The 25,392-nt window shown below is 43.3% G+C and overlaps 1 protein-coding gene across 1 annotated transcript in view; it reads left to right on the top strand.

The window, feature by feature from the left end:
- ENTREP2 (endosomal transmembrane epsin interactor 2) overlaps positions 1–669 on the top strand; it is an 830,030-nt gene extending 829,361 nt beyond the window's left edge. The window contains exon 10 of the mRNA XM_078684606.1: positions 46–669. Within this exon, the coding sequence (XP_078540732.1) occupies positions 46–231 (186 nt within the window). The 3' untranslated portion in view covers positions 232–669. The remainder of the gene's footprint in view (positions 1–45) is intronic.
- The last annotated feature ends 24,723 nt before the right edge of the window (positions 670–25,392 follow it).

Here is a 25,392-nt window from a genome sequence, read left to right as displayed (position 1 = left end):
TCACATTGGAAATGTTTTGTTCCTTTGTTCGTCCTGTTTTTGCAGGTGATTACAACCTCCCAACAGAATGTGAACACCTCTAGGAAGAGATTGCAAGAAGACCTTCACCTTCAGAGCTGTGGGGCTTTGAGTTCCCCAGTTGCCTTTTTAGGTAGGACACGCATAACACAGAGTCTAGAACGGGACAGGCCACACAGTTTACTTGGCGTTTGTCGGGAGACCATCCTTTGATGATTAAAATGGAAAACAAAACTTCTTCCTGCTTACAAGAATGCACAGGCGTGTGCAAAAACTAACTGTTACACTGGTGAAGAACTTGAGAACTTTTTGGCATTTGGCCAAATCAAAATGAACAAGCAAAAGCGTCTTCCTTGTTGATCTGAATTCGATATTGTTCAGCAAAAGGATACTGCTTCTGTGAAAGTCAACCAAGATTTGCAAAAATGAAAAGATGATTCTTAAACTTGAAACTAAAACTCTTTCATAAGCAAGGTTCATTTAATTTATTGTTTTTAATAATTATTCAGTTGCTGCTGCGATGTATATTTCTTAAAGAACTTCACAAAGTAAGAAGAAACATTGTACAACTAAAAGTTGTATTACCTGAATGTACCTCAAGGTGTTATGATTATGATCAGTGTTTTAATAAAAAATATGTTTTTGAAATGATTTGATTGGTTGGAAATTGACTTGAGCTGGTTCATAATTGGTTAATATTTAGGAATTTTATGAGTTGTGGAGTGCGAGAACATATCATCCAATAGTAAAGGCAAATGTAGTATTTAAAGCATAATAATTTCTCCTTTACAGAATGTGAGAAATAACATTTCTATTTACAGATGATCAACTGAAGATTTTATTTTCAAACATCGTGGCTTGAATTCCTATCTGTTATTTCTCAATGATAGTGTATAGAGTATCCATTGCTCTCTGGACTGTGGAATGGTCGTAAGTATGACAAAAATTGTCTCTACCAGTGTTTTTCACACTCTGATATTAGAAATGCTGCTCTAATTTAGGTAAGATGAAGAGTGTTTCACTATGGCGAAGAACAAACAAGTGCATCATTAAACAACCTTTCTATCGACAACTTGACTGCACTTCCTTAGTTTTGCAAGGGAGGGCAGGGGCTGATTGATAAAGGTCACTTTGATTGATTGGCTACCTTGATTGCAAATTTGAATGGATTGTACCAACAATTACAATAAAATAATCAGGACTTAACTTTTCTTTTTTTCATTGAGTAAATAGTGAAGATGAGTATGCGGACAACTTGTCTCACATACATGTACAAATAGAATATGATTCAAAAAAGCAATAATCAAAACATTGGGCTCAGCCAAATGCCTCAGTAGGCAATGCCATCCGTTTAAAGTTCATAATGACATCATTATCCTAACAAATAGTCACCCATCTGATGAAAGGCCCGCATGAAGTTGGCCCCCTATATTTCCCACTTCTACCATTTTTGCAATAAATATCTTTCTCCAATTCTTACATGGTACACATGTAAGCCACCAATAGACAAAACTATTGGTGGAGGGGGTTCAGAATCTATCTAATGTTTATAGCGAGTCGGATAGTCATTATTGAAAAAACATAACCTGGTATGAACCTATTGAATGCCTCCATCACAGTTTGGTATAAAATAACATTCATTAAACCGAATGTCTGTTTGTAATATTTTGCTTAGTTCATTACTGACAGTAGGCCAGAATGTATCCAATGTATTACAAAAAGCAAGCCTATACCCATCATCTGCTGCATCCTCTACACCACATTTAGGCAGCTAGAATTATTTGTATAGAGCAAGGAAGGTTCATAGTACAGAATCTGTACAACATGGAAATGTTGAAGGTGTAATGAACAGCCATACAATTTTCTCATCCGTAATCTATGCTTTTTTGATAAATATAATTGACATTGGCAAACTTAGCTTTGTGACAGTCTCCCAGAAATATGCTCATTATCAACGACTATGGTTTCAGTGAAAAATGAATATACATTTTTAACAATGACAAGTTGAGGCCCATGTATCCTTATTTCTATGAGAGGTATCTTAGTCATATATAGAACATGATCTTCTTCAAAAATTTCTTATATGTGGAAACTTTAATAAGCAAAACCTCAAAGTACAGCAAGTCCATGGTGAATATCACTAAAGTTTAGTATTTTGCTTCCATGCAACAAGTAAACAAGGATTGGAGACTGTGTTGTGACCAAATATAAAATATATATGAAAAGAATATGGAAAAAGTGCCTTACAACATGTCTGTGAATGATTATTGAATAAGTAGTATATATCTGTTTAATATTGCAATCATAATATTTTACAGGGTCTGCCAAATACACAATCCTGTTTTCATTACCTCAAATTTTACACATTTATAAGATTTGAAATCAAAATTGCTAACCGGCCACTCTGAAGTTTGAGGTCCCAAACAGAATTGGTATATGCTTCAAATGCCAAGTAATAAGGGTAGATATCCATTTTATCAGGCTGCCCAGAAGAATAAATGGAAATTGAGGCGTGACCAGCCATTATTTAAGGTGGGCAATTCTAGGAAATGAATAGCTTGGTGAAATTTCGCATAGCCCATTGAAAGCTACTATACTGGTGTGTAGACGACAGAAAAAAACTTTAGAAATGGATAACGGTGTACACTGGAACTGATATAAAATTCCAGAAGTAGAGCACCTGTAACAATATTACATATGTCTGTTAATGAATCCATCCATGATTCCATTTCTTAAGTAAGGGTTCATAATTTAGCTTGACTATTTTCTTCGTATGATATAGTATTCTAATTTGGTAGGAGATAATACAATGCTGCATTACAATACATTTCAAGCTGGGAGGCACTCTGTGGGTAGAACTCCCATGCATCCACCCATGGATGTTGGCACATCCCCAGATTTACTAAAGTTAATAAACCCAGTAATGCGTACTAATACAATGCCACACTGCTTGATGGTGCTTTCTGTAGCTGGCATTGCTTGTTAGACATTGCTCTCCATCCTAGTGACCACCATCTTATCTGCTCTTCTTGCAGTTGGTCTCTTGGGCCCTACTTCTCCATCACTGTTCAGGATGCCAGGCGTCAGAAGGTGCTGTTAATAAACCTTAAGATGGCACCAGAGTCAAATTGTCACCTTATACCAATGGGTAGATTTTGCATAGGCTTTCTACAGTGTTGCAGGACCCTGAGAGCAAGCTGAGACTTCTACAGAGGATAAGGTCAGTAGCAGGGCCACAGACATAGGGGCATTCTTACAAGAACTGGCGTATCCACAGCGATGCATCAGATTTCTTGTGCCTGTCACAAATGCCCTACCGGTGCCATGGATGCACTGTATTTACAATATAGTGCTCAATGACGCAAGGATTCATGGATGCGTCAGAAATTCTGATGCATCTTTTTGAGCTAAAGTGGTGCATTTCTGTAGTTGGTTGTGAGACTGGCGCATCTCCAGGAATGCCTCAGAACACAGAAGCGAGTCCCATGTTAAAAAAAAGCCCTGCGTCAATCCTTACACCTGGTTTGAGAAGGTGTCGGGATTTTAAAGCAGTCAAGTCATAGAGTGATGCGGTGAAAGATTGTAAATTTCACTGCATCAGTTTGGCATGGCTTTTACCCAGGGAATGCCTACCCTGTATACATTTCACCTGGGGCAGGTATAATGTGATGCAGGCTTTTACAAACTGGCCCATTGGATCCAATGCGTCGGTTTGTAAATATGGAGTAGTATGGAGCAATGATTGCGCCGCTGCTGTGTAAAATTGAAATGGCACGGCGGTGGCACTAACTCCTTGTAAATACGCCCCCTAGTCCTAGGAAGTGAGCATCACTCTAGCCCCACATTTCAGCAAAATTTCTCAGTTTAAATGATGTTCAGTGAGATACTCAGCACCTGTAACTCATATTCCCCGAGCTGTGCAGTTGAGCAGACTCTCACTGAAAAATGGCCACTGCCAATTACAGTCCAGTGCATTTGTACACTTTGAAAGGTCTGTTGAATAAGGCTGGGTTGAGTTTTCCCTCATCAGACTATGGGGTTGATTACGAGTTTGGCAGTCCAGAGGACTGTAACACCCGCGGTGGGACTGCGGCTACCACCGTACTGGAGGTCCAACCACCCTATATTGAGTTTGGCAGTCAGACCACTGCAGGCCCGCTGCAACCGCCAGGGAACTGCCATTCCTTGGCGGTATTGCAGCGGCATGAGGCAGTAATATGCTAGTGGGGCTGTTGCGCCACTGTCAAGCACATTACGAGTTTCTTCACTGCCAGTCTTTTCATGGTGGTGAGCCCGCCATGAAAATGCTGGTGGTGAGGTAATAATGGGGCCCTACAGGGCCCCCTGGTCTCTCAGGCCATGAGGATGCATGCAGGGTGGGAGCATGTTGTGCCCCCCTGTATCTATGCACCCCCTTTCCTGCACTTCATGGACTGCAGAGTCCATGCCATGCAGGAATGAGCTTTGGTATGTGTAGTAAACTTATACTCCTCGCAATATGGCCGTCCTTGGTCGTTGGACCTTTCTCTATGTTCACACCTCTTAAACCTCCCAGTATACCTATATGCATTCTACTTTGTACTTGAAGGTTAAACACTTGTCAGTTGATGGTCTGGTCATCTGGCGAGGTCTACTGCTCTGCCTTAATAAACCTATCCTGTAACTTATTCAGAAGTATCTTGTGATCTATCTACATCTATCCACAACATTTTGGCGAAGAGGATGGGATACGAACCCATGCGTGCAAAGCACAATGGTTTAGCAAGCAGGTGGTCATGTTGGGAGGAGAACCAGTTTACTACAAATACTCCTCCTTTCTCTAGAAAAGAATAATGACCGCAAATAGCCATGTTGGGAGGAGCACCTGTTCACTACACAACCTCCTCCTTTATCTAGAAATGTATTAGTGTTCCCATTGCGTAAACTGGCAAGCGGTTTGACTATGGATTTGGAAGGCCTAGAGCGAGGTGCTGGCATGGCAGCCCGCTCCAGGACTGCCAAACTAATAATCAGACCCATAGTCTGGAATAGCAGGATTCTCTCCCTACACGCCGGTGATCATGTGAACCCTTCATGGGCTCCTCTGGTTTGGAAACCACTTGTATACCCTTCACACAGGCTTAACAAAGAAAAAGCAGAAGGAGATTTGGGGGATGTGACTGCCCTGGGGGGCAACACTCGTCCTCCATCTTGCCTGTGCTATTCATAGAAAAAAGTAAATATTTTTAATTATTTACCGATAGCAATAGAGGTGGGTGCACACATGTATTTAATTAATCCTTGACCATTCTCATTCATGCTAATTGTTCATGAAGAGCTACACCAGTAATGACTACCTTTTGTACCTAAAAACATTACTTTTAACAAATAAAAATATTACAGAAGGGATTCACATCCGCTCCACCCTTTGAACTTAATTGTACACATGAATGTCAATAAGCATTCCCACTGGTGCAATTAAGAACCACAACACTTTAATCAGCTTTCTTCAGCTAAGGCTTGTCTCAGCTGAAGATTTTGATCCAGTGTCTGTAATTCTTGAAACTTCATCCAAGCAGGATGTGTTCTCTGGTGATGGGGTGCACCATGGAAGCCTTTGTAACTACACATCCCAGCATTCTGTGTCTTCCTGCTTTACACCAGAAAATTTGGAAAGCAGAAACTGCAATGATGGCATTTAAGAGTCTGGAAAAAAATGCAGCCATAATTAAAGAGGGCATTATGTTTCAGGATCCTTGCTTTTCAGCCTGGCTCCTCAGAGTTTCTGCTGCATTCTGAAATTCCTGTTTCTTCTTAATGAAAAATTAATTATTGCTGCTGAGAAAGTCTTCAGGGCATATTCTCAAGGAGCTATCGCCTAGTTAACAGCACTTTATCGCAGCCAAAGTCGTGATACATTTATCACCCCATTCACAAGCTGGTGCTAACAGCCCATAGCACCAGTTTACCTGCCATAGCAGCCGCAAACAAAATCACCTAGATGACCCCCGCAACTATCGCTAATGAGATGCAGAGTAAGCGTTCCTGTGCCAAAAGCTGCAACAACAACACTCCCCAACATTCTCAATGATCAGCCAGATTGGCGATAAGAACACAAAACATGCGTTAGCAGCAGGAAACTAACACCTGCTCTGACCTGGTGCAAAGTCAGATGACAGCCTGCACCACAAAAGGGAGCCAAGAACAACAAATGCCATGGAGTCACTGAACATGCGGCCCGGACACCCAAGAGGGCCACAACACCCACCGCCACCACATATAGGACCCCGCCCCGGCACACCCCACCACCACCAGAACAAGATACTGCACATCAACGGCCCAAAAACATGGGATGTCGCACAATTGCAGTAATCAACACACATGAGTGTACAGAAATTCTGAGTCATTCAGGCACCATTGAATGACCAAACAAAATTTCACATACTAATTTGTCTCAAAACAACTATTGTGAAGAGTCATGGCGGGGCATCCTTGGACAGTCTGTGAGTCACAGCCTGCAAGACAATATCCAAGCTAAGAAGGTGTGTCAGGCACTCAGCAAAGGACAAGGAGAGAGAGAAAGAGAGAGTAAGAGAGAGACTGAACAAGGAGCGCAATGCCAATCGTGCCCTTGGCGCATGCAAATATGCAAACAGCTGCGTGTGTCTCAAAATTCGTGCACGTCAAACCACAGGCCTGGTATCAAAGTCGGCGCAAAGGCCACATCACATCTTCGAAATGCAAGCAGTAGTCAGATTTAAACCGGGAATGAAAGCTCCATTGTTCATACCCACAAGGCGGAAGGCCAACCGACTCTCCGACCTTGGTCCTGAATTGCACACACATACGACTCATTGCCCAGAGCTGTGGCATATCGTCCACAGAACTGACTCCGGTCTGAGGAGTGCTGGTACTATGAGACCAACAAACGCAATGGCAGGCTTTCCCGGGCACATGCACAACCCCTTTCACGTGGAACTGTACCGTGCACGAATGCTACATCTGTTGGGATCTGTTCCAATGGCAGTGTTGGGAATCACTTACCGTCTGAGTTTCCGTCTTGCTAACGTCACCTGCGTCCAGCCCTGGTTCCACTGTCGATCATGCACATTCAAGTGCCCCATGGAGGTCTGACTTTCCAAAGCAATGTTAGCTGAATTGGATTATGACCTGACAGTGCGCCCCCTGTTGGCCCACGAACAGGAATGTTACTGGCATACTCAAGCATGGGATGCACTGATCTTTGGCGTATGTGCCGGCAGTTGTGCATTGGAGATTGCACAACTCCTCATGTGCAGTGACCACATCGAGGCGCTACCCTATTCGGCTATGCTACGGATTGGGGAAACAGCGTGGACTGAGCACATCTGCCCGGACCAGTTAATGGATTGGGTCACCCTGGTGTTCCTTGAACCCAACGACGACGTACTATTGGTACATATTGCCCATGAAGCTGCGGTGGCATTCATAGACGAGTAAGTACGTTCCTGCAGCCACATCGGATTTTCACCCACATCACAGGTCCCAATACCTTGTTGCATCATGGGGAATGCTCACATATCCCACCACAACAGTGGACGTGCCTGCCTTCGTCTGGACTCAGAAGGCATGTGTGAGAAACTACGCGTGCGTACTCACATCTGTGCAAGGTGAGGCATTTACATGGTCGGAGCAGCACAGCGTTGTTTGGCAACGTTCACAAATCGGACATACTGCTGGGGGGGAGTACACACATGGCAATGTAGTACGACATGTGACCTTGTCGGACCCTCCCACCTGATCACTGTCAGCAGATCAGACAGTCGGTGCAGTCCAGTGTCACAGCACTATGCAGACCCCATTGTCTGTGAGTCATGTCCCCTGACACGGGGCAATGGGCAGACGTCAAACATCACATGACTCGTCCAGCAAGGCAAGGTGGGCTGAGACCTTTGTCATCCGTAATGATTGGTATACATTTTTGCACCGCCCTTGCACTTGCACCTCAACATGTCCTCATGCTGCATGTAAGTGTCTCAAGCATGTCCCTGCATGTTGTGGCCCTTGCCTTGTCTGTACTGACACACACATGCCAATAAAGTCCAGCAACTTCACAACTGTCCAAATGTGATGAGTGTTGATCAGATGTACGAATCGTGTGCCACAATGAGCATCGTCCCTACAAAGGGAGTGACTGATTGACACTTGTAGAATGGCGGTGGGTCCCTTTTTCCTGCTCCATCCTGTGAGCCTAACACTGTGTTCAGGAGTGTTTCTGGCAGGCCTGTGCACTTGCGTGTCTCCAGCAATGTGAGTATGGTGTCCAACCTCAAAACAGATTGTGTCCACACAGATATGTGTGAGAAGGTATGCGACGTGAAGTTCTGGTGACATATGTGATGTAGGACACCACTTCTGGCCTGCTACCGATTTGATCATTCCTACACTCAGCCCTATTCAATACATGGATGTGTGCATACCTGCGGTATTGCGAGATTTCCGTTAATGTGCAATGAGGCCACAGCTAGTACTCACCTTCACAGACATCCAACTGGCCATGTGGCCCAGGGTTCAACATGTGCATTGATGTCATTTACAGGGGTGTACCTTCTTTTGCAATCATTGTCCATACATACATACATACTTTCACACTTTTGTGAACATGGTCATGACACATCTGTATGATTTCGAATGTTTTATTCGCATTCTGGTCCATTCCGGAGCTGGAGCTGTACATGGTCATGCCAAGCCCACATTACATGGGAGCCCAGTGGTGGGCCAACGAGAGTCCGCTGGGGATTGGTAAGTGATTTGGGAGAGGGAGAGTGCAGTCCGCTGCAGGAGTGCTGTGTTATTGTCCATCAGGGAAGATATGCCACTCCATGTCGGGGTCCAGGTGTATGTTGCTGAGTGTTCCGGGCGGTCAATGGAAGGTGTTGTCCCAGGGCATGATGCATAGGGCACAACCATAATGGTGCCTGTCTGACTAGACAGTTCTTGTTTCCGAGAGATGGGCCCAGCAATTTCAGTCAAGGATTGTCGTGGAGCATGGTGCGGACAGTGTGTGTCAGTTATGGACTGTAAGTGGTCCCTGATGGGACTCAGACACCCACGTATGGCATCGAGTTTGGCTGCCACAAGCTCAAAACCCACCCGCAGCTGATCAGCCAGCTCCACCTGGCAACCCAACACACGGCATTGGAATTCCATGTGCTGTTCGTGGGGGTCCTGGGAGGTCCTGGGAGACAGCCGTGGTGGTGTGTGTTTCCTGCTGTGTGGTCTGTGCAGGTGGTGGGGTCACCTCGAGGCAGCTGGGCTGCCCTGCTCCTAGGGGTGGGGTGCGGAGGCTGTCCATTATGCATTGGAGGGTGTCTGAACAGATGTACAGGTTGTCCTCTTCATCGTCACTGATGGGATTAGCGGTCTGCTCTGCAGTAAGTGTTGATTGTCCCCCTGCAATGTTAAGGGGAGAAGCATGTTAACAGAGGTTCCCATGTATGTTGCCTCTTTGCAGATGTTTACATGCAGACTGCATAACAATGCACATTGTGACTGTTTTGGTGGAGCTGGCTATTTTATGGCAGACAGTAGGTTTTCCGAGTACATTCAGGATGTGTGGTGGTACCCGTACATTGTCATCACACAGTGTCAGGCAATGCCAGATGTGAGTGGCCAGTTACTACGCACAAGCGGAACCTGATGTGTCCTCTGTTCTGTGGTGGAAGTGTTGCACTTTGTCCCACATAGCCATCATTGGTGATGTTCTGTGGTTACTATGTGTGTGTGTTGCATTGTGGGGGAGTCAGCCCTGCAGCTCTGATTTCGTGGACCCTTGTTCCTTTGAGGTGGTGTGCCTTTGAATTGTGTGCTTTTTGGGGGCACGGATGTTTGTGACTTGGGTCATTTGCGCTCTTGCACAGATTTTGTAGCCTTGTGCATTGTATGTCTGCTGTGTATATTGGACGGCATGGGTTGTAGGTGTACGGGGATGTGTCAGAGTGTGACCTGCTCCTTTACGGATGTGATCCACACTGGGCCACCTCCTTGTCGATTCGTGCACAAGTGCATTTATTTGGGCTGTTGCCATGCTATCGGTCATGCAGTGTCACTTGCTTAGTCAGTGTAGCTCACACAGCCGCTGCTTCTCTGGTTTCATCACATGTGCATCAATTGGTAGTGTTGTTGGTTATTCGGAGCGGGCCCATATGTGCATACGGTGGACAGGGGCCTACTTGGTGTTTCTATGTGTGCTGCACTGTGTCAAGGGTATCAGGGACATGTTCCACTGTCATTGTGGGTGTGCAGTGTGCTTCACATGATTGTGCATGTGTGCATTGTGCCCATCTCCCCCGTACCCCAAGTCCCTGATAGTCACTCCCCCTTTTGCTGTTGGGTCAGGTCATATCGAGCTGTGTCCAGGCACCCAACTCCTGCCACCGTCTCCACGCCGGTGACTGTGGCCACCATTTCCTCCAGCTCATCCATCTTGTCCTGTGGCGCAGGCCTCCGACCTCCAGTCGCTGTTGCTGCCTTCTTGATGGCGGCAAGTTTCTGTTTGGTCTGCCTTTGCACATCATGCCAGCGCCTCTTGACCTCCTCCATTGACCTCCTCGCTACTCCAACTGCATTGACGTTGGTGACGATGGTCTGCCATATTTCCGTTTGTGTTGCCCGTGCCGCAGTGGAGTTCACGAACAGTTGTTGGTAGTGTTCTATCACCTCCATGACGATGATCCGGTCTTCCTGTGGACTGAACCCCGTCTTCCTCTTCCTCTTCTCCTTGACCTTCCCCAAACACGGGGTTCCTGGCTGGTCCTCTGTGTGGCTTGTGGGGTTAGGCTTCTCCTCTGAGGTCTGGGTGCATCCATGGTGCTACGCAGTTTAAATTGGTTTTGGCATTTTTCTTTGTTTCGGCTTTTATAGTGCGTTTTCTGGCATTGTGCATGGGTTTTGTAGGGCTGTCGCTGGTTATTGTTGATTTTGGCATCGCACTTTGGGGCATCGCAATTTTTTGGGGGTTTGTGTTTCACATTTTTTGTTAGTCGCGTTGGACTTTGCGCAGTCATTTGGCACGTTATCATGCTACTACCGCATGGGGCCGCCGGGTTGGGAATCGGACGTTAAGACGGTGTTATTTTCTCGTCATAGACTGCGATATGCACAGTTGCGTTAAGTTACTTTTGCAATGGTTATCACATGTTCTTGAGAATTTGCCCCTTCGATGTTTAAAGGAGTTTCTTCTCTCTGTTGGAATTTCCTCTCAAATTAATAATCTTAAGGCATAGCTCTAGAAACTTAGTTTTCCTATTATTGGACATTAGCCTTGTCATTAGTTGTTCTATTACTTAAGAGGAAATATCCTATTCAATTCTACGAGAATATTTTCTTAATGTACAAGACATTCCCTGGATGAGACAGTTGTGAGTGTGAGCAACATAGTCTTCTGTATTTCACCTTAAGCAGATTCCACTAAGGTGCATATCTTTCAATTGTTTATGTTGTTTCCCGTAATTAGTAATGAAGAGTATCACAAAGAAGATTAGGTTCCTTCTGTCCCACTCTCCTACAGGTATTCACTCTTCTCTACTTATTGTATTAGAAGTAATAGTTGTGATAACCTAATTGGAATTGGTGGTCTCTCGTGAGTTAAGGTCACTATAAACGTTGGTAAAATCTTAAAGATAGCCAAATCCCCCAAAACTCAATTGTGCAAAGACTGTGCTTGCAGTTTAAGTCTGGCCATCAATCCATAAATAAGCGGCACACATTCACCCACTGCTTTGTTATGCATTGACAACCATACACCATGTGGATATGGCGATGGACATCTGCTGATGTGGGTAGGCCCCTGCCACAGCACTCACATCACACATGGCAATGTACTCAACTGTAGAAGGCTTACGGGGCCTTAGAATATCAATGCATAGAATACATTGCTTACATTTCATTGCTTATGTTATGGGTAAAAACATACGGGTGCACTCTAAAGAAGTAATTTTATCATCTCTGTCTCTCACATTTCTTGGTAGAAGTTTTGCGCAAGGTCAGATTTAGTCGAATGGTAGGTTTGTTAGGCACAGACGTCAGAGCATTCCTCTGTAAAAAAGGGATGCACTGGGATCTGTACAAGCAATACCACCTAGTAAACTCCTAGAGGCCTGTTTTTTCAATACTTTGCATCTGGGTTGTGTCAGAAAAGTGATGCAAACTGGCACAAGATTGATTTTGGGATTTACCTCACAGTGCAAAACATGTTTTGCACTGGAAAGTAGCCCCATAGTATCACAAATAGGCTTTGTTCTACTCTGTGGTGTTTGCATCAAGGGGATACACCATGGATGGTTCTTCGGATTTCTAACACAACCACCATGGGATTAAACTGTACAGCACATATACAAAGTTATACAAATGTTAAACTATCAAAGCACATTATTCAGACTGGATGTGTCTTAAACCTATTGTACAAAAAAAGCTAGAGATAAATCGCACTAGGCTGTGTGTGTTGGCGCAACCTAGAGTGCACCCATTCTCACCATGCATGTATGAATAGGGTATAGGTGACTTCCTTACACAACCAATCACGAAGTCCAAAACGTTATCACTATCATTATTCCGAAACACGTGTCGGCTGCCGGTCCAACGTCCTACAGGAGGATCACTGCATTATGTTTTCCATCTTTGATAAATAATGTCATTGTAATTCTCTACTTTCAAAATCGTTGCCAGAATTGGAGTATTCTAAATATGTATTAAATTGAACAGCAAGCCAAACTCTGTTTTCTGTCTAAACTGATTTGCTTTGAAATAGAAAAACTATTGATGAATTAATATTGAATTAATTAGAATGCCGAGGTTTACTCTCATACTAGACGTTCATACTGGGTTCTTCTGAACCACAGTAGGCTGACACCCAAGGTAGTGGGGTGTATGTTTTTTACCTTGAGGGGCACCGATACCATATTTCAATGTTTAAATGCATACAAAGAGTGATGTGCTACCATTACAACCACCACTACCGTTTGTTAATTATTCCACATTTGTGAAGGGCAAACATATCATGCCCAAGGGTATCCAGGTGCTGGGGGATCGTCAGGGAGATTAAGTGAACTATTGGCCAGAGTCACATGATGCTTAGCTGAGCTGCCACTGGTGCTTGCGATCAAACTGTGAGCTCCCCGCTCCGGAGTCAGACGGTCTGGCCTCTGCGCTACACCTCTCCATTATGCTCAATTATGGGTGGGGAATCAGAGAAGGTCAATCTATAAACTACTGTATTGAGTGATATAGGATGGCTGATAAGTAAGATCTTTGGTACAAGCCAAATTAGTGCAAAGACCAAGGCACAAAGGACATGGAAGATGATATTGTTAAATAAAACTAAAGAGATAGAAGACTATAGTAAAATATGGACAAGAATGGAGAGATACATAAATTGGATGGATGGGAGGGGATATTAAGATGAATAGGAGGGAATACCAAGGTGCACAATCGAAATAAGGCATATAATAGAAGAAATAGAAGGCTGATACTGAGTAGAAAAAAAGTGTAATAAGTCACAATACTGATGAGAGAGGTGAGGAAAGCACCAGACGTGAGAAACAGGATTATGACAGAATTTGGATAAGAAAAGGAAGGAAGATAAAGAAGGTAGATTAGAGCTAGAAAGAGAGAGCAAGATAGAGAGAGCAGTCTGGACTGCAACAAAAGGTAGAGGAGACCAGGATACATGAATTATCGCAAAAGGAACAAGATCAATGAAACAGAATAGAGTGGCAAACAAGGGATAGAATTGGGGACTCTGAGCAAAACGTCCGAAGCATAATGTGAATAAATTTGTTTTAAAAGACACAAGATTACTGGGGATCAAGACTAATGAAACATTTGCAAAAGAGACAGTCGTGAGTCCCAAGATAGATTAAATAAATGAGCTCCACATACATCAGATGAGAAAGATTAGCAAGGCTAAGACAGGTGTAAGTGAATCCCAATATGGAATGCTGAGGGGTCTGGGTATATGATGGATGCCAGAGGAAACTAAGGCACAAAGTGTGTAATGCAATGTCTGAATAAAGGGACATTATGAGAGAAGGGACTAATTTGCATGAACCATGATGGTGGAGAGCAAGGCACACAGTGGAGGAGACAAAACAGGGATGTGTATGAAAAAGGCAATAAGATGGATGAGAGCATTTGTAGTCACCAGACAGATGAGAGAGGCCCATGCATGACTTGCCAGATTAGAGAGGGCTACAAACCACATGAGAGGGGGAGGGGACGAAGCGCAATGTTGAGACAGATCATGTAAAGAACTGATGAAAGAGTGGAACACTGAGATTGTGGCACACCAAAAATCAGATAAGCACAGCACCCAATGGATCTAATGGAGGTGAGAGATATAAGACAAATGAACATTGGCACGGTGGAAAGACAATGAAGAATGACTTACAATTCAGGAAACGACAATAAAGATGAGCTCTTGAAGAGAGACATAACATTGGAGTGGTCATAGGAGGGGAAGGAGGTACAACATGGGTATACCAGAACATAAGTATGGAGAGAGACGGTTGTGAGCATCTAAAGATATAAAATATACATATGTCAAATAGTGAGAGGGGTAAGAAACTTGCTGCATCAGAGAGGGCATGTAGGTAAAAATGTGGACGGGAGAGAAAGCTATATGAACCTTCGCATGTCAGTGTCTTGACACTCTGCAGACCACAGGAATGCATATCTTGGACTTTCTGTAAAATTACATTTGCTGTAGATGATTGCCTAGAGGAGAATCTCCTTACCTGAAATCCAGATAGAAAAAAGAAAATGGATCGTGCATAAGATACCTCTGAAAAACAGCCCTTATACATATTAAGAATTCTGGATATCTTTGATAATGCATCTTTGCTCATTGATCATTATCAGCTTGCTTTGTTGGAGATGATCTTCTTAGAGCCTGACCGCGTAAAGAAAATGTTATCCACACAGTTGTTAGTAGGTCGATTCCCCCAACTGTTCTTTCCAGGGGGCAAAAGGGGGCTGCACCACTGGCCCTGGAGAGAACTATCCTAGTCCTGGGAATCAGCTGGGGTCAAAGTCCCAAAAGTTCATCCTTGAAGGACTTCAGGTGGCTTCATCTTCCAGTTGGACATTCTTTTGCCTTTGTCGTTCCCAGATCAAGTGTCTTCTAATCTATCTCTCCTTTATACAAGGGCTTTCAAGTGAGATGGAATGTTCTATGAGCCAGATACTTCTGGCCAATCTTAAATGCCACATCATCACTCCTACCCTGTCACAATCCTGCTGTACAGCCTCCTGGGACAATCCAATATGGTGACTTCATGTTGTTCGTGGAAAGAGCCCCTCTGAGAGACTTAGTGCCACCACTAGCCAACACAGCCGCCTGAACCCTTCTCACTAAAACCTCAAAGGAAAGCATATTGTCTCTAAAGGTTCGGCCATTCTCCTTGTTCGAGTGAGCCTGGGCTGTCCAAGCCCAGATGCATTGTGACAAGCTAATTAACAGATGAGGATTTCCCCCCAGACCATCATCTCCCAGGAACTGGGTCAAACAGTGTTAAAGTGCTTCATTGTGTGGGGGAGGCCTTTGATTACTCTGCTATGGAACAGAGTAATTAACTTTGCCCAGTAGTTTGGGAATGGGCCTGGATCCTGTTTCTGAGCACGTCATACAATATAAGGCTCCCAGTAAGCACTACAGATATACACTATGATTACCCACTGACATTATAAGGCCTACTAGAACAGTACCAATCCCTGAAAATTCACTTTTGCTACAGGCTACCTGTGTAGATAGTTCCCTGTGCAAGACTTTGCACAGCAATGGCCTTATTCTAAAAGACAGACAATGGTGGTTAGCAGTCTTAGTCAATTTATCAAGAATTTACCATGAGTGAGACTCAGATAGTTATATTCACTCATAGTAAAAGTCCAAAAAACAGGTAGTCAAAAGTGAAAAATTAAGCACATTAAGGGGGCAGAGCACACTTTGCAACTTAAGCCCCCACCAGGTGGAAATAGGGGAAGTAGCTAGTCAGTGCTCATGGCTACACTTTCCTTGACATTGCAACAACTGGCAATGGGATTTGACCAGACGTATATCCACCAGTTTTTCTCCATCACAGATATCCTAAGCTGGACTTTCTACCCCTCAGAATTTCCACTGTATGGCATGTGTTCACATGTTACCGACCTAAAATGTCATGCCCTAAAAGGTGAAAACTGGTGATTAGCACTCTTACTTCAATTGCTGTGAGTGAGATTTGCTCATTATAAAAGTTCAACAACTGTATAGTCAATTGCAAAAAATCTAGTAGGACTAGGTGAGAGAAACCCAATTTGCTACACTTTCTTTACCGTTCTCACTAATGAAATGTTTTACCGCTTCTCCTATGTCATATTTAAGCACTGTGTAATGCAAAAGATTATCATACATTTTTGCTGCTGTTTAGACAGGGATATTGGTAGATGATCAGATAGAGCTATATGACCTATAATGAATTCAATAACATTTTGTTTTAGCGTTAACAGGTAGTAATCCAGCCTTGAATAAGTGTGATGGGCAACCAAAACGAACTTGTAGTATATGAAGTCCTGGTGTAGAGATCTACATATGTTCATCAGTCCTGTGAGTATAGTCAGACTTTGAAGTTCGAGAAAACACTTATTTTCTCCAGTCTGTGACCTAATTTTTTATTTTGTTAGGTACCACAATCAAATGCCCGTGCGCATCCCTAGTAAGCTTGCTACAATTAGTGTGTAGTTTTTCGTTACCAGACCTACACATACTAATCTGCACAATGTGTCCCTTGCAACCTTTTAAATTGTACCGTCAAGAGCTGTGAGCACAGCATAGTTGCCGCAGGCTTTTTTTTTAGTTATCTGAGGAGTTGTGCTGAAAGTAGAACCATTTCAATTTCAGTCTATGGAATCCTATCTGAAAAGGTAAGTTTCCTTTATGAGATGTTGTCTCCTTGTGACTCCTTCAGGTGGGAAAGCACTGCAAAGCTTTTTTCTTGGTTATGAAGCACTTCTACATTATAGCTAACTACTTTGAGCATTGCTAGAGTTTTGACATTATTTTCAGTGTGCCAACACCACCACTACTAGCCCAGTTATTCCACTCATGTCTCATCTTTTTCATGCTCATCATAGCTAGTTTTGAATGTGGGTTTTTTCTGAACTACCATACTTGACATGGAAATTTCCCAGTAACCTTATTTAACAACCAACACGCAAATGTTGTTTAAGACCTCTCTTAGTTGTGATTCTGTACCCTTTGTGTTCTTAGTCCGTGTCTCTCTGAGCTTAGTTTGTAACCCACCAGCTACTTCATCCATCAGTGTTCTATTTTCAACCCCCATGTAAGCAGTCACAAAAGATTGGCTCATCAGCTCATCAGATCCTTTGGAAAAATGTTGCTGCAATCTTTGATTCATGGCACCTCTGATCCACTACACCCATCATTGTGGAGCGGATTTGAGTTGCTTCCTGTACTGCTTCAGAGCTGAATTGTTTAATATCCTGACCTCTTGACCATACTCTAGACAGGTGAGTTAATTATCCAATCTCCAACATATAATGCAGGTGTTTCCAACTTTTTCTGTATAAGTGATACTTATGCTAAAAGAAAAACATCCTAAGCTACTAATATTATTAGAGTTTTAAGAGCGACCACATAAAATAGGATCGCATATGACCATATGCAATATTACTATGATCACTTCAGTGCATTGGGCACGGTTGCTAGCAGTAATGTAAAAAAATGCTTTGTCAATGTAAAATACCTCAACATGGGTAATACATAATAGTCATATCCGCAATGTCTCTAGCACCAAGGTAATCATTGCAATAATTCTTCCGAACGCAGTATGATGCATCACATAAATATCATACATTTTGAAATTCAATCATTTTTCTCCAAATATCAGTTTACATGAATACACACTTTTCAATTCTGTATTATTTCAACCAAGCAAAAACTAATTTAGTATGCTGGGCTGTACACAGGAGAGCTACTTCAAGGTAGCTGGAGAACAACCTGTAACTCATAAGCTACTCATTGGAAAAGCTTAATCTAATATATTTCTATTGTCTGTTATTCTTAAGAAGTTTTAGTATCATGTGCGCTTATTCTTTAGTTAGTAACATTGAACATTGAGAAGAGACAAAAAAGATGCCGCACATAATAAGGTACATTCTCAGATCAGAGAAAATCTGTTGCTTTTTTAAAGACATGTTTCATTTCAAGAGTGGCCCCTATAACTCGTGGCCTAAGGTAACTAAAACTTGCACCCTCGCCATGCACTGCTAGTTAGCTCACATAGTACTTAAGTCCTGACATCTTCTATGATATCATTGAGAATATCACTGCAACATTTGCAATAAAATTTGTGATGAGAAAACTGTTTATGGAGTGGGCACAAATTGTAGTTACATTGGGGCACGAGTTATAACTATAACTGTTGAATTGCTATGGTCTTGTTTATGTAAAATCTGCACCTAAGTATAACGTCCCGGTTACTTTTGGTTTTTTAGTGAATATGTATAAATATGAAAAATACAGAAAAATGAAATAGAGAGAGAAATAGATTGAAAAAGGAAAGAAAAGAAGAGGAAAAGAAAGAGTATGTAATTTGAATGTATTAAATGAAGCATGAGAGTATTCTGCCATCTACTTCGAAAATAGTACATATCAAAACTATGCAACGTGAACTATATGAATAGTCTTTTGTATTTGTATTTGAATGCGATTTATAAAGCGCCGGAATCACCCCCGAAGGGGTTTTTCCGCGCTGCTAGAGAAGAGTATGCCAAGGCAGAGCGAATATTCAAGGAGGTTTGGTAACTTCTTGTCGTGATGGATGATGTGCATAGTAACCAGGGGATGGACTGTTGATACAAATCGTAACAGGTAACCAGAGTGCATCTCTTTTTACATCTAAATCAATTGGATGAAAATATGCTATATACAGTTTATGATTAGAACATAGTTCAAATCAGGAGTGCTTCCAATTTTTGGTGACTTTTGAAATGCAACAGCCAATAAAATATCAATAACATGTTCATTTAAAAGAGAAAAGTTCATATCAGGTGATAAACTACCTAAAAAGATATTTGAAAAAGAAAAAGGTACATTGGTATGAAAAATGCTATTTAGTTGCTGACACACATTTAACCAGAACTGATGATTAAGTGGTCAACCAAACAAAAAGGGAGTCAGATCATCATCATGAGGAGCTTTACAGGAGCAACATTCAGGAGATATGTTAGGATTCCTCTTATTTAAAGTAATGATCTGAGTAAAAGCCTATTATCTATAAAAAATAATGTTTAGGTGGTGTTCACAGCACGGGAAGATTTACGTATTTTAAACCAAAATTTATTTCATGAAACATTGAAATCATTTTTCCACTGAAGGCCAAGCTCAGTTTTTTTTCTAGAAGGCTCTTAGATGACAGACACGGTAGAACCTTTTGAAGGAGATGTGAAAACTGTGATGGAGAGGTAGTAGAAATGATACAAGATTGAAGAGTCAATAAGGCGTGCAAAATAGAATCAATAACACACTTACATTTCTTAATAAAGGAATCTGGAAGTTGAAACAGGGTTTGTGCCTGCTGAAAGTGTAGCAAAGTATCATTCTGTAGAAGCCGTTTTACCCATAAGAATCCCCTGTATCTCCTAGACTTCCAAAAATGTTTCTACTATTCATCTTTTTAAAAAAAAAATGTGTAATTGTTTTTATTGATACAGGTTCGTGGCAGACAGGTACACAGCAATTACATACAGTATTCGCAAGTTGCATTCAGCACCATTCAAGTTACAGAGGTTGGGAAAACAGATATGATAAACAGTGACATCTCCGTCCCTAGTTATTCGCATTTCCAATTCCACCATGGGTGATACACAAATGTCCCCTGTGTGAGTGTTACATTTCAACAATTTTTTATCCCATTTCTTCTGGCATCCTCTGGTTATGAAGACTTCTTTCTCCGCTATCATGCACCTAACTCCTTCAGCCACACTGACACGGTGGGCGGCACCGCTCCACCCCATCCCCTCGCCAGTTCTCTCTTTACTAATGTGTATCCCAGCATCACCAATTATTGTTTGATTTCAGTCAGGTCCGTATCTTCCCATATGTTAAGCAAACCCAGTCGTGGTGTCAGGTTCACTGACTTCCCTAATGCAGACTGCATATGGTTCGTGGCGCTCTCCCAGAGATCCCGCCCTAGCGGACATTCCCACAGTGTATGATAGAAAGTAGCTTGCTGCCCGCAACCCTTCAAACAGAGGTCATCTTGCCTAGACCCTATTTTGGCCAGCGTTGTCCCCGTCAGATAGGAGCGGTGCAAAATCCTGAGTTGTATTAGTCTAAATCTAAGCGTGATGGCCGCCACTCTAGGTGACATAAGCGCCAGTCGCCATTCCTCTCCATCGATCGGTCCTAGGTCTCTCTCCCATTGCCCCTTGAGCTTGCCAAAGGCATCTGGCAGGTTATTATTTAGTTTTTTATATGTCAATGATATCGCCTTAGACTGCAGTGGCCCATCTAGCAAGCGATCTTCCAGAGACGATGAGTCCGGTATGCCTTCGCAGCTCGGGCAGGCCGCTCGTAGGGCATGCCTGATTTGCAGGTATCTAAAAATCTCCCCGGAGCCAATTGGTAGCTCTTCTGGAGATCCTCAAATTTGAGAATTGCTCCCTTTTTAACCAAATCTTTCACTGTTGAAATGCCGATGACATCCCACCTATCAAATCCTGGTTGATAGCACAGCATGCCTAATTTCCGAGTGTACCATAGTGGTGTTGCCTTACTGAGGACGCCAGCCCATCCCAGCCGCGAGTTAGCCAGATTCCAGATTTGCACCGTGTGCAGTGTTGGGCCAATATGTCTTTGTTTCTTGGTGCGAGAATACAGGGCACCCAGATAACCCGAGCGATCCATCTGGTATCTATCTAGGACGTAAGCTGGGTCCGTCGGCGGGGCCTACATCCAATAATTTACGGCCACCAAATGAGAGGCCCAGTAGTACAACCTGATGTCGGGCAACGCTATCTCCCCGTCGTACCACCCCTTCGTTAGTTTCTAAAGAGCAATTCTAGGGGCGCTACCATCCCATAACAGTGTGCGTACTTCCCCTTCAACTGCCACAAAGTACGCATCTGGAATTCGATGCGGGCAGTTCTGGAGGATATATAAAAAAATTGGGAGTGCCAACATTTTAAAAAGAGCAGCGCAGCCCACCAAAGACAGAGGCAGTGATCTCCAATGCTTAATGTCTGTTCGCAATCTAGCCAAAGGGGGCGCCAAATTGCGGGTATCGAAGAGAGCCGGGTCTGACGTAATAAAGACTCCCAAGTACTTAAATCCGTCTGCTGCAACCAATAACGAGCAGTCTCTAGGAAGACGGGGAGTCTGTCCATGCAACATAAATAGAACAGATTTACCCCAGTTAATTGAGTATCCCAAGCACTTCCCAAAGTTCGTAAAAATATTGAGAACGGTGTGGATAGGATAGACTTGTACGGGGAGGCAAGGTATAGCAATATGTCATCGGCATAGAGTAATATTCTGTCTTCACACTCCAATGACCATCTGAAACCCGCACTATCACATCACGACGGATCCAGGCCGCCAGGGGCTCCAGCATAAGGGAAAACAGCATCAGGGACAATGGGCACCCCTGCCTGGTGCCTCTCTGTAGCGTGAATGTTCGAGATGTATAGTTGTTAACTCTCACCTGCCCCTGTATGTCAGTGTATAGTAGCTTCACCCGTCTTATAAATTTAGGGCCCAACCGAACTCTTACGAGAACTTCAAAAAGATATGTTCATTCAATCGAATCGAATGCCATGGAGGCATCCAGGGACAATATAGCTGCATCTTGTCAGGATCGTGGGTTCTGTGACTAGTAGGGTGCCTGGAAAGCCTCACAAAGGTCGATATAATGTGAGAAAGTATTTGCGCAGGAGAAGGAATCATATAGTCTCCAACCTCATGTTCAGACAATATATTCACTGGTTACTTGACTCTGCGCAACATGGATGCCAAAGAGCCATGGATCGGTGTTTCGCGGCTGCGGTCTAGTGGCTGTAGTCGCGCGACCTCAGAACCGATAAGCTCCGCTGATTCATTTTAACCTGCGCACTTCAACTGACTTTGCACCATGCAGCGTGCGTGTATATTGAAGTCCGTGTTCTGAGGTATTCTAGACAATTCCTTGAACACCGCACTGATCTTCAGTTTACTGTATCGCATGCGCAACGAGGAAGCACCGATATTTCCAGTCATTCCAGTGACGGTGTGAAGAGCATATGTTCTCAGGTATTTTTTGGACTTAGTTAAAAAGACTTCTGTAGCTAATTTCAGTCACAAGAAAAGACAACACAAAAAGACATTCAAACTTCAACTGTATATAGTAGCTGAAGAACTCGAAATTTTTTGAACAATTATTCACGTCAGTTGAAAATACTAGTTGATCTTTGTACGCTCAAGGAAAACAGATATTAAGGCTATATATATATATCAAACATTGGGGTGAGTTTCTTATAACAAAAATAGTATAGTGAGTATAGTGTTGTGCTGGTGGGAATAGAAATAACGTATGGTGTATTTACAGATACTGCGACAGACTAAAACACAAGCTCAACGTTCTCTTGCAGCATCCACAAGAGGGAAGCTAAAGCCCAGGTCAAAAAGATACCAATTGTCGGAATAACAAGGTTAGAGAATTAAAACTGTGTAGAGTGGTGTTCTAAGGTTTGTCGTTTATGCAGGTGCAGAGCGACTACATCCAGTAGCTGTCACCGAAGACCAGTGAACAGAGGTCATCGACCAGGCAGTCTCTCTCTCTCTCTATCCACTTCCCCTTTCCCCCCTGCTTCAACGGTCGCCACGAGTTTTCTGGAGGCTTCTGGGGTTGAGGGGCATTGGGACCATCGTCGGCTTCGGTGGACCAGGTGCGAGCCTTCTGACAGATTGAAGTGCCCATTTTTCCATGCAAGCCACGATGACGGACGGGTTGGATTTAAAAACTCTGGCAGGAATTTTAGATGGGTTACGGGGTCAATTAACTCAGTCAGCTGAAGACATCAGGATTTTGAGAGAAGAAGTAAAAAGGTCCCAACAGGAGAACCAATTAATTAGGACCCGTATGGAGGAGCTGTTGGCAGGTAGTTCTTCAGCTTCAGCTCGGGGTTCCGCTGCTGAAGCAGCTACGCAGGTAGTTCATTCAGTGGCCCCAGTGGTTCCTTTAGCTAATCCAGAAAGGTTTGGGGGGGACCCTCATAAGGCTCAAATATTTATGACGCAGTGCTCATTACACTTTTTGTGCAGACCTGTGGTATTTAAGGATGATAAGGTGAAGGTTGCGTTCATGCTGTCCTACATGAGCGGTGATGCGGCCGCATGGCCAATGCCGTTGATAGCTCGAGATGACCCCGCCCTATATAACTTTGATGTGTTCAAAAAAGAATTTTTCCGAATTTTTGACAGAAGGACCGCAGAACAAGCCACGGATAATGAATTATTGGATCTTAAGCAAGGCAACCGGGAGTTAATTGCATATATCGCACAATTCAATAAGTTAATTGTCGAAACCGAGTGGCCAGAAAGCAAACGCTCTGCTATATTCTATCGTGGTTTAACAGATGAGTTGAAGGATGCTCTGGCGCAGATTCCAAGGAGACCGCGAGAGATATCTGAACTAATTCATTTAGTATTACAACTTGAACACAGGTTTTCAGAAAGGAAGTCTGAGAAGAAGAAGGACTTTCGAACTTATTTTCCTAGGTTAGACCGCGCCAAATCAGAACATTCCAAAACGGACAACGGGTCAGGAGAGGAACCGATGCAAACTGGGTCAATCAGAGGTCCGTTGTCCAGGGAGGAGAAAGAGAAAAGGCGATCCAACAACTTGTGTCTGTATTGCGGAGTCTCTGGCCACTTTGTGAAAGACTGCCTTAAAAAACCCAAGACCAGCCCTGGTTTAAAAGACAAATCCCACCAGGAGAAGGAGTTGTACTGGTGGGAAAGACGGTGGATTCAACTCCAGAAATGCAACAATTGATAAACACACTCCAATCAACTGCGCCACATCTTACTGTGTCGGTTGCTGTAAAGTTTGGGAACATAGAGGTCAAAGGAGTATCCGTCATGATTGACTCTGGGGCAACCGGAAATTTTTGTGATATTAAATACGCCAAGGAGATGGGTATTCAAGCCATCAAGAAAAAACATTGTGAAATGGTAAAAGCTGTGGATGGCACCAATCTTACGTCAGGACCCATTACTGAGGAAACGGAAACGTTGGAGTTGGTGGGACTCCAAGATCAACGAGAATTTCTCAGATTCAACTTAATAGATGCTCCGCAGTTTCAACTGATTTTGGGATTACCATGGTTAACGGAGCACAATCCGAAAATTGATTGGGAAAGACGTACAGTTGAGATGAATTCGGAGCACTGTCAAAGGAACTGTAAAGAGACCGGCAGTCAGAAAACCGTGGGTTCTCCAGCTTTGGAATTGGCCCAACTCAATAATCAAGTGTGTGCTTTGATGACAAGTGAAATTCCTAAGGAATATCAGGACTTGGCTAGTGTTTTCGATAAGGTTAACGCAGAGAAGCTTCCTCCGCACCGGGAGTATGACTGCAAGATTGAGTTAGAACCTGGCGCCAAGTTGCCGTGCAGCCGGATCTATGCTCTCACGGAAGCTGAAAATCAGTACCTCAAACAATATCTGGAAGATTTTTTGAAGATTGGATTCATACGACCATCACAATCGCCTGTCTCATCGCCCCTGTTTTTTCGGCCTAAGAAGGACGGCACTCTGCGCACCTGCATTGACTATAGGGCCCTTAACTTGGCGACCATTAAGAACCGGTACCCGTTGCCACTCATTTTTCAGTTATTAGATCAAGTGAAAGGTGCAAAAGTGTATACTAAGCTGGACCATCTGGTAAGAGTTGCTGAGGGGGATGAGTGGAAGACGGCGTTTCGCACTAAATATGGTCTTTACGAGTATCAGGTGATGCCGTTTGGGTTGAGCAATGCTCCCGCTGTGTTTCAACACTTTGTAAATGATGTACTGAGAGAGTTTTTAGATCGAGTGGCCGTCGTTTACATATTAATCTTTTCAGATTGCATCGAGAACCATGTCTCTCATGTGCGAGCCATTTTTAAGAAGTTGTTGGATAATCAATTGTACGTCAAGCTGGAGAAGTGTTCATTCCATGCGACACAGGTGGAATTTTTAGGGTTCAGACTGTCGGCTGATGGTGTAGCAATGGATCCTTCAAAGGTACAAGCTATTCAGGAATGGTCATCTCCGAGAAACATCAAGGAAATTCAAAGCTTCATTGGCTTCAACAATTTTTATAGAAGGTGTATTCCTGATTT

Source organism: Lissotriton helveticus, chromosome 3_2 (assembly GCF_964261635.1).
Source record: "Lissotriton helveticus chromosome 3_2, aLisHel1.1, whole genome shotgun sequence".
Lineage (NCBI taxonomy): Eukaryota > Metazoa > Chordata > Amphibia > Caudata > Salamandridae > Lissotriton > Lissotriton helveticus.
Note: the sequence above shows the minus strand (reverse complement) of the source record. Positions and strands in the feature narration are given on the sequence as shown.